Raw genomic sequence first — 14,437 nt, 5'->3', positions numbered from 1 at the left:
GTGGATGTGGAGGTGGATGGATGCATGTAGAAGTAGATGTATAGATGTAGATGTGAATGGAGATGTGGATATATACATGTAGATGTAGATGTATAGATGTAGATGTGGATGTGGAGGTGGATGGATGCATGTAGATGTAGATGTAAAGATGTAGATGTGAATGGAGATGTGGATGTATGCATGTAGATGTAGGTGTATAGATGTAGATGTGGATGTAGAGGTGGATGTATGCATGTAGATGTAGATGTATAGATGTGGATGTGAATGTGGAGGTGGATGTATGCATGTAGATGTAGATGTATGGAGGTGAATGTGAATGTGGATGTGGATGTATGCATAGAGATGTGGATGTATGCATGTAGATGTGAATGTACGCATATAGATGTGGATGTATGGATGTGAATGTGCATGTAGATGTGGATGTATGGATGTGGATGCATGAATGTGCATGTAGATGTGGATGTGAAAATAGATGTATGGATGTAGATGTGGATGTATGGATGTGAATGTGGATGTGGATGTAGATATATGTATGGATGTGAATATATGATATGTGATGTGAAGGAATCTGAAGTGATGAGATGGAAAATGATGTGATGGGATGAGTACACATATAACTGGAATGTGGAATAAGCAATGTGGATTGATGAGGGATAATGTGGAAAAATGAGAGTTAATATAGAAACTGTATTTTGTGACTGTTTGTGGATGTGTGGATGTGGATGCATGAATGTGCATGTAGATGTGGATGTGAAAATAGATGTATGGATGTAGATGTGGATGTATGGATGTGAATGTGGATGTGGATGTAGATATATGTATGGATGTGAATATATGATATGTGATGTGAAGGAATCTGAAGTGATGAGATGAAAAATGATGTGATGGGATGAGTACACATATAACTGGAATGTGGAATAAGCAATGTGGATTGATGAGGGATAATGTGGAAAAATGAGAGTTAATATAGAAACTGTATTTTGTGACTGTTTGTAAATGCTGTTTGTAAATGACTGTTTTATGTCAAGATTGCTGGGAAAGCATTGTGACCATCTTGTGATTAAGGTCGTGGAGACCTAACTGAAAAAGTTGCAACTGCTGACGGAGAGTCAATGAAGGACGTCTCGCGTAGCAAGGTCGGCCGAGGTCTTGACCAGCCTCGGTGCGATTAAAATGGTGAGCTTCCGGTACGGTGGATGAGGGGCCAAGGAAGCGGCCTATGAGTGAAGCGCTAGGTCACCTGCAAAGGATCCTAGAGGGTGCTGATCATACGGTGCTCGGGCTCTGGGTCGCCTAGGATACCCACGCGTGCGTCGAGAAAGATATTGGAACAGAGTTGGAGTTGTTTTCTGAAATCGGGCATGGATCTGGTTGATTGACCTTGCTGGTCTTCAATGGATGATTCCATGGCTCTTTATATGGATCTGTTGGTTGATCTTGCTGATCTTCAATGAGAGTCCATCTTGATAAGTGATTATATTGCCGAGTATTATGGGCTAGGGATTAGGAAACGGCCCCTGAGTGGACAGGTGGTGAGCGTCCTAGTTGCCAATGATGCCATAGATACTCTGATGAAGGAATGATGGAAAAATTAAGAATCAACTGGATAAATTGGAAGATGGTGATCAGTGATACTATGGTTTTATTAAAGGATTGTTTTAAACTGGTTGAATCTGTGAAAAGGCAATTTCATATTGGGTGTGTGAGTGGTGTGACTAGTTTTATTTTGCATGAACATCCGGCTAGGGGGCCTTGGAACTCTTTTCCTTGGTACCCGGGACAAAACCTAACCAAATTATTAATTGGATCCCATCACTACAGTGGTTGGGCGGTTGGCTAACCCATGGGATCGGATGGGGTTAGGCTGGACTGATGGATCCGTACATCGAGACTCAAACTTTTGTTTTTTACGATAGATAAAATAAATCTCGGATAGTAACTGTTCTATGGATAGGAATCAACGGCTGTGCCTCTTGAATGGGGAAAAAAGCGTTGATCCCAATGATCCAACTGCAAGTTTCTTCCTTGATCTGACCAAGTATCTTATAGATGTAATTGGATCAGCTCGATCAGAAATGATCTTGACTACGTTAGAGTAAAAAATTATCCTGGTGGAATCGCCCGTGCTTTCCGGTAAAGGAAGTTTTTCCGGGTTCGGTTTTGGAACAACCGACGGATTAGTCTCTTATCCGGATATCCGTGGGTGAGGCCCCGAAAGTGGGACCCCTATCCCGCGCGAGAAGTGCTACTTCCGCTGCTAGTACCCGAATCCGTTGCTCGGTGGGAACAGGGGGATCTCACAATGCCAGCCAACTTCTATGCTTGCTTTCTGCTAGGTTTGTTCTTGGGGTATTTGGACCATCATTACTTGAAGTAATCCCTCCCATGTGATCATTGCGCCACCATTGACGTATCAATCAAGCCTCCACTGATGCAGCTGGTAGGAGCCATGCACCACTTCTCGCACATTGCTTTGTGCTCTTCTTGAGACATAACACACACATAGTTTGTTATGTGGGAAACCATGCTCTACTCCCAATGAAATATGCAAGACCTCTCCCTATCTGTCAAGACATTATTTTTTCCACCATTGAACATATGTCGAACTACATTCCAATTAGCCGGACCCTCATTTGCCATGAAACCAAAGAAATCTGCCCTTTCACAACCATGGTTGGCCATTACTTCATTAGTGAGAGTCCTCTAGCAATGTTGGGTCTATTGATAGACCATGGAGTGGAAGGTTGCATCAAAAAACCAATCCTATAAAAACAAGTGCATCACCAAAAGGTAAAGAGAAGGTTGATGTGTCTCTTAGTATGCCAGACATTTCAGCAGGGCATTCATATGTTGATGGAGAGTCTAGTGGCTTAGAGCAGAGCCTTGATGAGGATTTTAGGATTCCAACTATTAAGACACCTAGTGCAAGGAAGGCTAAGGCAACCACACCAAGGACAAATCTAGGCCCACGTAGGTCGGGTAGGGTGAAAAACCCTATTCAGAGATTGATGTATGACGGACCTTATATAGCTCACCATTATGCATACATGGCAAAAGGTTATGTATGAGGCTAAGCCCACATGTTTTGAGGATGCTATTAGGCATGTACATTGGGAGAAAGTCATGGATAAAGAAATAGCTGCATTGGATGAAAATAAGACATGGAAATTGGTGCCTTTGCCTGAGGGTAAAAAGGCTATTGAACGTAAGGGGGTCTACAAAGTGAAGCACAACTAGTACAAGCCGAGATTGGTTTTGCCAAAGGTTATGCACAAACCTATGGCATTGATTGTGAGGAGACAAAATGGAAACCGTGAGAGCTATTATTGTAGTGTGGTAGATGGCTACATCAAAAGGTTGATTTTTGCATTAGATGGATATAAAGAATGCATTCTTGCATGGTGAAAAGAAGTCTATTCGGAACAACCCCTTTGGCTATGAGGATTTGAGTCACCCAAATTATGTGTGCAGGCTACGTAAAGCCTTGTATGGCTTGAAGCAAGCACCAAGAGCATGGTATGATAACGTTGCAGAGTATCACCACCATTAGCTTTCATATGGCAGAGGCTAATCATTCACAGGGCATGGTATGATAACGTTGCAGAGTATCACCATTAGCTTTCATATGGCAGAGGATAATCATTCACAGAGTGATAAGGGAATCGTGATCATCACCATGACTTGATTGTTGGGGGTGAAGAGAAAGTTGAGAATATAAAGGGTCTCCTCAAGAAGAAGTTTGACATGAAGGATTTGGGTGCGTTGAGATACTTTCTTGGCATTGAGGTCATTAGGACACTTGATGGCATATGGCTATCACAGAGATGGTATGCATTGGACATGTTGTCCAAATATGGTATGGCTGGCTGTAAGCCCATTTCTATACCATTGGATCATAATGGCAAGCTAAGTGCAAATGCAGGTGAGATTTTAGAGAATGACACTATGTATAGGAAGATAGTGAACAGGTTGATTTATATGATGAGGCTAGACATGAATTATGTAATTGGGTTGGAGAGCCAATTTATATAGGTTCTTCGGAAGCCACATTTGGATAGTGTGAGGTGCACTATGTGGACATCACATAGCGCACACTGCGCTACGTAATGTCCACAATGGATTATCGTCTCTTCTATGAGGCTGGTATACATTTGCAGGTGTATGGATACATTGATGTAGATTGGGATGGTAGCATCTTGGACAGAAAATCTACTAGCGGGTTTATGTTTTCCTTTGGGAGTGGTGCTGTTACATGGAGAAGCAAGAAGCAGTTAGATAGTTGCCTTGTCAAGTATAGAGACAAATTACAAGAGTGTTGTGATGGCAGCATGTGAGGTAGCTTGGTTATGTAAGCTACTGGGAGATTTGGGGTTGCATGTGGACAGGTAGGTTGTCATCTATTATTGCGACAACCTTAGTAGCATACATGTAGTGTTTCATGCACGGACCACACACGTAGAGGTTCATTATCACTTCATTAGAGAAAAGGTCTTGGCAGGAGATGTTGATCTTGTGTACATCAGCATAGAGGAGCAAGTCACTGACATTTTCACCAAGGCCTTAGGAGCAAAGAAGCTTTGCAAATTCAGCACTATATGCTTAGAGTCTTAAAGATGGAGTTGAGCTTGAGGAGGAGTGTTGAGATGCCAAGTTCAACATCAGCTGACACTCACGACGTGCTTGGATGACCGTTCCATATTTACATGACTCGCGTGCTTTATAGAGCCGATGTGACAGATCTAGTCGCCAACCAGTGATTCTACAACTGGACTACACCTACCTAATACAATTGAGTTATGGCATACTTATCTCACTAGCTCACCTACTTACGTGTTCACATTATGGACCGCTTGTACATAGTACTCTAGTACTTATGTTATTTTTTACTTATCTTTTGTAGACCTCTATTTTGAGCAACAAGGAGAAGAAAATTTTAGCTTTCCATCTTTGAGTGTGTCTTATCCATTGTTATATGAGTGTGTATGTGGTGCTTGCAAGAGCTCAAGCTCTCTCTCTCTTCCTTCAAGAGAGAGAGAGCTCAAGCTCTCTCTTCCTTCAAGAGAGAGCTCAAGCTCTCTCTTCCTTAAATATTTTCACCCCTATCCCTGCACTATGTGCCCCCTATCCATGTGTGTCTGCCATCACTAATCTCCACTACATGCCCTCCCATGTGCCCCCTATACCTAAGTGCCTACCCCCCAACCCACCCTTGGCCCATGTTTCCCATGCACCCCCCCTTTTGTTCACTTTGTCTTTGTATTTCATAACCTTTAGAGCTAAAGGCTATGGCCATCTCAAGCTTTCTCTATGCTACTCTCCTACTATTATATTTTGTGACCTTCAAAGCTAAAGGCTATGGCCATCTCAAGCTTTCTCTATGCTACTCTCTTGTTGTTGTCATTCGTACCCAACTCTTGTTATTTTTCTACTATGCACGACTCTTCTAGCTAGACCATTCCCTCCCTTAAGACTACAAGCAGTTGGCTCCTTCCATGTTAGAGACTCCCTCTTTTTGATCTATGCCAAGGATCTTCATTCAGTTCTACAAGTCAGCCACCCAAGCTACATGGACTAAAACATAGCAAGCCCTCTTTTGACCAACAACAAAATGACAAGACAGTCATAAATTTGTCTGAGAAGGTTTCCTACTACTTCATCTGTGGGGTTTTTGGCCATTTCCAAGTAGGTTAGAAGTTCCAATTGAAGGTTGTGGATGTGGGGGGTCTTTTGGATACATCAACTATAGTGAGGGGTGGCACTGACACAATTGTGCATACATCGACAGTAATGGTGATGTCCCCTCGGCATCATCTATGCTTCTCTAAAAACATCAACTGTATTGAGGGGTGGCACTCTGACAAAACTACACATACATTGGTACCCAACAAATGGTGTTATCCCCTCGGCTTGTCCCCTCAGACATTGCATTGGCACCTTCTCTCCAATATGCAAAGATGATGATGATGGGGATCGTGATGATGGGTCTGGTAGCTTTTGCTACTATATCTTATTTGCCCATATAGGCCACCTCATCATGGCAACATGCAAGTGTAACCCATTTTCTAGGAGGGAACTATGATGCCCTTGTCATCCGTAAACTACTCATCCCCTTATCATTACATCAAAAGTGTAGCCATTCTAGGGTTTCATATGGCATCCTTTATAAAAAAGCAAAGAATGCTAGATTTTAGGGTTTTTTAAATACCCTCATCATGCATGTGAATGTAAATAATTTTAGGATTTTGAATGTAGGCAAGTGCAATATTTAAGGGCTTTGATTACTCTAATGTATGCACAACACAGAGATTCTAGCTAGTTTAGGTCTTTGAGTGGCTAACCACCACAGATATTTTAGGCAACAATAAAAATGTGCCCTACACCCCCATCTGAGCCGCCACTTTGGCTAGTTCTTCATCTCCACGCTATTGAAAGCTCTATCAGTGGCCTCATGCTATTAAACTAACATATTCTATATCCATTATTTAAAAGGATGTTTAAGGTATGGTTGCATAAGCGAGACCTCTAGCCTATGCACTCCATGTATTGGTTCCATGCAAGGAACCTTCGTGACCATTTTATAGGCCATTTTGTCGTCGATAACATCATCATAATCATGAAAAAATCTCTCGATGTCTCTTCTTGTATTCTCTCCTCTACCTCAAAGAATAAATCCATCGGGTCGAACTATTCAGGTAGAGGGTCATGCACCCATGGTGTTGTCCTTCTTCATGTTGCTTGCTACCCTCTGTTTTGGCTATGGTGTTTCCTCAAAAGCATGGTCATGGAGGTTTGGGAACTCTGTCTCCTTATACTGGCCCTCTTGCTATGTCATTGTGTTCCTTGGAAAGTTTTGGTGTCTATAGGTTGCTCTTCAGTTGTGGCCCCTGAGGGTGGCTTTGTGTCATCTCCTTCTAGACCCTTGCACCCTTTATGTACATCTTTACTAAGTTACTCTTCTTGAATGGTGGTAGGTGAGTGTTATGGATGGATTAATATGAGCAGGGGAGCACTAGTATTGCAAATATGGATTCTAAATTTTTTTAACACCATAAGATTAGATTTTTAATAGTTTTTCTTGGCGCTTTGCACCAAACTTTTGAACTAAAGGAAGCTAGCTACGTGGACATGGACCTCGTTACATCCCTACACAAGATTTGAAGTTTATCATGGGCTTGCCATCTAGCACAAGCTCTTTATTGAGGGAGCTAGAGGCTCTTTGATAAAATTTACAAAATCACTCTATGTATGGTGTAAGCATGATGTGCAAAGGTGGAATTTGAGAAGTTGAAGTTTTTTCTAGCTAGTAAACAAAATTGAGAGCATGTGGCTCCATAAGAATACTAACCAGTGTAAACTTCAACGATGGTGAGAGTTGTACCCACCACCATCCCTCTTTGCTTGCATTCAAATTAGGCAAGTAAAAATGATAAGCTTCAAATTGCATCGCCTAAGACAAGCCGTGAAACATCGAAGGCATGCTACTAAACAAAACACATGCCTCTTCTCACATCATCTATGCAAGGATTGCGACAATATTCTCGGCTATAAACAATCGGTATTTTTTTGCTCATCCATAAAAAGATTGCAACAATATGCTTAGCTATAAACAATTGGTATTTTTTTGCTCATCCATAAAAAGATTAGTTTAGGCTAGTTGACATTATAGCTAGCAGCACACTATAAACATTTAATAGTAGTGTAAAAAGGTTGCTTTAGGCTAGTTGACATTATAGCTAGTAACACACTATAAACATATAATAGTAGTATAAATGTTGCCAATGAGAGAAAAATATGTAGTGGGTTGGTGATGTTGTGTCTTGTAGCTCTTTGATAGTCTACATTGATTGATGAAATTTAGTGACTTTAGATAGAAGGTGAATATATGCCACATGAACCTCCTTTGGGTTTTATATGACACAGTGGAAACTTTTTTATTGGACCTTTAAGGCATTCACATACTTCCCATGAGTTTTGCAAAAGTAGTTGATTCCCTGCAAAAAGAGAAGATGTCCATCGCTCATTCCTCATGGACGTCTTTGTCCATCAAAATTTTAACCTGTCTGTCTTTGCCTTTGAGCCCCTGTAAAAAGAGAAAGATACCCCTCACCCATTCCTCATGGATGGAGGGTCTCCCCCATCCAAACTTCCCCCCTCCTCGTCTTTGCCTTGACATATCACCAAGCATGCAAGAAATGGACCAATAACATAGACAAGGAAAGATGTCATATAGTGCCATGAGACTTCTCTTCATTTCCTTATTAGTATTAGTAGATATTTTGGATTGATGCCTTTAATTGGACACGTTTCTTCAAAATGAAGTGTGGCTTCAATAACACGTATAGTTTTTTGATAAAGCACCATGTATATGTACATGTACATATATACATTCATATACATATACACACATGTATATACGTGTATATGTATATATATACATATACACACATATATAGATGTGTGTGTACATGTATACAAATACATACATTATGTATACGTACATTTATACATACACATACATATACATATACACACATCTATATATATGTATATACATATACATACATACATACATATATATATATATATATATATATATATATGTATGTATGTATATATGTATATAAACATAAACATAAACATATATGTATATGTGTGTGTGTGTGTATGCATATAAACATATACACATACATACATATATATATTATGTATGTATGTATTATAAACATGTACACACACATACACACATACTGTGTATATATATATGTGCATGTATATATATAGGTACACATACATGTACATGTGTGTATACACACATGTATATATATGTATATACATATACATGTATATAAACATATATGCATATGTGTGTGTGTGTGTATGCATATAAACATGTACACGTACATATACATATACATGTATATAAACATATATGCATATATGTGTGTGTGTGTATGCATATAAACATGTACACATACATACATATATTATGTATATGTATGTATGTACACATAATATATATATGTATGTATGTACACATACATACATACATATATTATGTATATATGTATTATAAACATGTACACACATACTGTATATACGTATATATATATACACACACACACACACACACACACACACACATGTATAGGTGTGTGTATATGTATGTACACGTACATGTATAGGGACATTTATACATACACATATATATGCACACATGTATGTATATATGTATGTATATAAACATAAACATATACATACATACATATGTATGTATATGTATATAAACATAAACACACACACACACACACACACACACACACATATAAACATGTACACATACATATACATATAAATGTATACATGTATGTGTGTGTGTCTCTGTTAATATATAAATATATATATGTATGTGTGTGGTGTTTGTTAATATATAAATATAAATATATATATACATATATACATATACACACACATGTACATATATACATACACACTTTTTTTTAAAATGAAACTTCACACACATATATATATATATATGTGTGTACATAGATATATATATATGCACACACATATATATTATGTATATTTATATATACATAATATATCTATATATATATATATACATATACATGGGCATATTTGACAGTTCTAAACTTGTTTATATATATATATATATATATATATATATATATATACATGGGCATATTTGACTTTGGAGAGGCTAAACGATTGCACATACCCATTCAAATTATTGCAGTGTACACAGTGCTAAACTTGTTATCTTGCTTCTTGATCGACGCAGAGTCTTCCCATCCCCACCAGAAGCAGGTGTTTTTTCTGTTTCTGAGGATCACTGTGTAATCCTGTTTCTGAGGTTGAAAACTGGCATGATCGCAGAGCGCATCGCAGAGCTGTGAAGAATGACAAAGGTGAAGGTGAAAGGTGCCTTCATTTCCAAACCATTCGAAAGAGTCCGCGCTGCAGAGGAGGAGGATGAAGATGATGACGAAGAGGAGGAGGAGGAAGCGGCCGGGGCCAATTTCATGCCCTTTGTGAGGGCACAGAACAAAAGGAAGAGGGGCCCGAGGGGAGCACGAAGACACAGGCACAGAGAGTCATTAGGGTTACAGAGTGAGGGTTTCAGCGACTCTGCACTGGCTACCTCATCGAGCCAACGTTCTGACGATGATGATGAAGAAGTAGGGGATTCTGCACAGAACCATAATCATGGCCATGGTGGTGCTGGGCATGGGTTTGTTGAAAGCACAGCCATGGATGGTGCACGACGAGGTAGTGTCCGATTGAAGGTGAAACCATCCAAGTTCAGAGAGGATCCATCGCAGAGCAATGATATGGCAGAAGGGAAGTCTTCTTTGAAGAAGAAGACTACAGGGCCTTCTTATGAAGCAACTAGCTCCAAACACCAAGTGGTTGCAAGGGACTACACTTCTTCGGACCGACAGCAGGAACGTCTGACAGATGAACTCAGGACCGCCTTAATGGTAGCCTCACCCTTCCCCTTTTACTTGTATGCCACCTTCATTCATTGCATAATTTGCTTGCCTGGTATCCTCATTAAGGCTACTCTCCCCATGATACCCTCATTCATTGCACAGTTGCTTGCATGGGGCCATCATTCAATGCATAATTGAGGGTGCAGTTTACTGCTCAACCATGAGTTAAACATCAAAGCATCATTGTTCCTGGTTTACCATCAGTGGACTAATCTTATAACAACTGTGTTTCAAGGTCTTGGTAATGTGGGTTTCTTTCCGGGGTTATATTAAACTGTATTGTTGAAGGGGATTCTTTTTTGGTGTGCGTGGATGTAGGTTGTGAGGAAAATCATGAAGATGGAAGCAGCAGAGCCTTTTAATATTCCTGTGGATCCAGTGGCCCTCGGAATCCCGGTAAGGTGGCAAACACTTGAGAGTGCTGCAGTGTGCAATGAACACATGATCCTTAGTCTTTGGAATTCATGACCACACATGATCCTTATAATGGCGAAGTGCAGGGGATGTGATTTGAATCCAAGGTCTAGCCCAATGCCCAATGCAGAAATACCAAAGTCTAAGGATCATATGTGGCATTTGAAGTGCAGGGAAGGGGATTTGAACCCAAGGTCTAGTCCAATGCATAAATAAACTGGTATGCCAGCACCCCAGAGGGGAATGCAGAAAAGGGAAAGGGGAATTTAGATCCGTAAACACCTAGGAGGCTGATCAGTCTGATTTTTCTTAATTTGTAAGCTGGGCATTATGAATATATATGTATGTATGTATATAAATTCTATTATATACATATGTATATGTGTGTATATATATATATTCGTACGTACATACATACATGCTATACGTACATACATACACACACACACACACACACCATATATATATATATATATATGGTGCGTGTGTATGCATGTACATGCATGCATGCATGTTTGTATATATATATACATGTACGTATAGTTACACATACACACTTACACACACACATATTAACACACATATATTATATATATGTGTCTATAATGTGTGTGTGTCTCTTTCTTTCTCTATACATACATATATGTATATATATACACATATGTATATACATACATACATACAAATATATGTATACACAAATATATGTATGTATACATATATACATACACATATATGTATATATATGTGTGTGTGTGTGTGCATATACATACATGTATGTATGTATGTATACATATATACATACATACATACATGTATGTATGTATGTATACATATGTGTACACACACACACACACACACACACATATATATATGTATGTATGTATGTATATATTGTATATGTATATATCTATATATGTACATGTATGTATGTATACATGTGTATATATATGTGTGTGTGTGTGTGTGTGTGTGTATGTATATGTATGTATGTACACATACACATACACATATACATACATATATGTGTGTGTGTGTGTGTGGCTATACATATGCATATATATGTGTGTGTGTGTGTGTGGCCCTATAGAAGTGGAAAATATTGGTGAGGCAAAGAGGGGATACAAGGTGAAAGATAGGTAGTGCTTGACATTGGGGACATGGTGTGAGCTAATTTGTCTCATAATCATGATATAATCACTTTTTTGGCTTGACACTAAGGAGCTTGGAGTGTATGCAGCCTTTGTCATGCATGGTTTAAACTTGAATTTGTAACCATCAGGATTACTTCGACATTGTTAAGAAGCCCATGGATCTGGGCACAGTATGCAAAAACCTGGAGAGAGGTGGAAAGTACAGAGGCTCCCGGGATGTGTATGAAGACATCCAGTTTGTGTGGACCAATTGCCGCATCTACAATCAGAAAGGAGACCCTATTTTGGAACTTTTGGCAAGAGTAAAGAAAAATTTCATGAAGTACTGGACTGCTGCCGGCTTATATACTGAAAAGTCTCCAGGTTTTTTTCTCTTCTGTTTGATATCTGGTTATTTTTATGTTTTCCACTTTGATTTGATTTGGTGGCTGCATGTTTGTTTGAAATGTGTTTTCTGTACTGTGGCTTTAATCCTCATAGTGTGGATGGGCTTTTTAGCCCTGTGATGTTTTGGCATGTCATTGAAACAGTGGCAGAAACCAAGCAGGTGTTATTGTTTTCCAATTCTGATGTTTGAGCATAAAATTACCGCAGTGCAGGGCATGCCGACCACCATCAGAGCATGTCATGTTGGCCTTTTGCAAGCTGTTGATTGGCCGTGGGTACCAGTGTCCCACTGCCCAAAATGCTCAACCAGTCCTGGTGGTTGGGGCCCAAAATAAAGACATCCTGCTGCCTGAATCTGGAAGCATATGTCACCCTTTTGCTTTATGGGCTGAAAATTTTTCTTGATTGAACTCAGTGTTTTTGTTTTCTGCCTTTACTTCTATGGCCAAGAGGATGTCGTCAATTCCAGATTTTAGATAATTAAGTAGACTGGATAGTTACATTGCTATCACCCACAACCAGGTTCATATAAATAATTATAAATGATAAATAGCTTAGATAAAGCAATAGCTTTAACACACACCAACAGAAGCAATACAAATCAAATAATTTAAGGCTCAATGGGGAGAGTACTCAACACAAAGATACCCTTGTATGTGCTCCCTAGAAAGTTGTGGAAGGGAGGGACGGTATCCAGGTTGAGCACCATGGATACACAAGTTCACACTGTCAGTGTTCACAAAGTAATTTATGTGTCTTATGGTTTGCGGTTATGAGAATGAATGAATTTCTATGCATCTAACCACTACATTCAAGTCTGTAAGGAAGAACTGTGAGAAGACTTCTTGAATGAGTTTTTAATGCTTTAACAGCTACATTCAAGTTTCAAGGTAGAAGTCCTGATTCTTTACAGTCAGAATTTGGGGGGCCAAGCATCAAGCAAAAGGATATGGATGAAGACGTTGATATAGGAAGGAACAAGAAGGTGACCAAAATTGCCAAGGATGCAGATAGCCCTGCAAATTCAACCGCGAAACGTAGTGGTATGTCTTTTCTCAAATAGTTATTCTTTATTTTAGAAACATGAAATGCCAGTAATTTTCTTATGTGTGCCATTTTGCCACAGTCCTTAAATCCTCCTTTTTAAGAAGGGGAGGGTTTTTTTTTTAAAAATTATAAAGAAGACAAGTACATAGTTGCATCCTTGCAATGAGTTTTTCAGAAGCTGACACTAGGAAATGAGAGTGCATTAAAATGCACTTTGACCTTCATGTAAAACTGAATCTTCGAGGTTTGATATAGAATGTGCAAAAAGGATCAATAACCTTGTTAGTATCTGGGATTTTGAGAGATGAGGTATCAAAGCATGCTTGTGGAGTACCTTTTTAAAGTCACCCAAGGCTCCAACGTTAAGAAAGACTTCACCTCTGCAAAAGTGCAACGAGCAGAAGCTCCCTGCAGCCTCTTGAGCCTGTACACACTCCCTTCTCCGCATGTGGCCCCCCCCCCAATCGCTCCCCAGCCAATTGTCCCCCTCTCTCCCCCATTTCCCTGCTGCCTCCTGTCAGTTTTCCTCCCTCGCCCCCATCCCCGTTGTCTACTCTCTGCGTCCCCCCCACCCCACCCCACCTTGCCTGGATTTTTCTCTTCCTCCCTGATTTTTTACCTTCCTCACCGTTTTTGGCTTTGCCTTCTTGCACTGCTGCTCCCCTCTTTCCTCTGCTCCGCGTTCTTTGTTCCTTGGCTGCTCATCACTGGTCAATGTTTGCTCTTCATCCGCAACTGGAGGACTCCATGGCAGCCGCTGCATCTTCAAGGCCACCCTCAACTGCCCTTTATTGGAGGCGGACCTCTCGCTTTTGTTTTTATCGGTGGCTCCATTGGAAGCCACTATGTTGCCTTGCAAAATCGTCAGCAGCAGACCTGCAAGGGGCCAAATTCGCAAACCGCACTGGCAAAGTGCCTATAACA

General features: G+C 39.9%; 1 protein-coding gene across 2 annotated transcripts in view; it reads left to right on the top strand.

Moving 5' to 3' along the window:
• Positions 1-9,705: 9,705 nt before the first annotated feature.
• The window catches only part of LOC147620742 (DNA-binding bromodomain-containing protein), a 53,373-nt gene continuing 48,641 nt past the window's right edge, over positions 9,706-14,437 (top strand). Inside the window, exons 1-4 of one of the 2 annotated variants that reach the window (XM_086825007.1) lie at positions 9,706-10,499; positions 10,830-10,907; positions 12,208-12,442; positions 13,339-13,509. In XM_086825007.1, the coding sequence (XP_086681133.1) occupies positions 9,918-10,499; positions 10,830-10,907; positions 12,208-12,442; positions 13,339-13,509 (1,066 nt within the window). In that variant the 5' untranslated portion in view covers positions 9,706-9,917. The remainder of the gene's footprint in view (positions 10,500-10,829; positions 10,908-12,207; positions 12,443-13,338; positions 13,510-14,437) is intronic. The other variant, XM_086825008.1, reaches the window with a different exon arrangement.

Source organism: Cibotium barometz, chromosome 31 (genome assembly GCF_041138505.1).
Source record: "Cibotium barometz isolate CiBa-2024 chromosome 31, ASM4113850v1, whole genome shotgun sequence".
NCBI lineage: Eukaryota > Viridiplantae > Streptophyta > Polypodiopsida > Cyatheales > Cibotiaceae > Cibotium > Cibotium barometz.
Note: the sequence above shows the minus strand (reverse complement) of the source record. Positions and strands in the feature narration are given on the sequence as shown.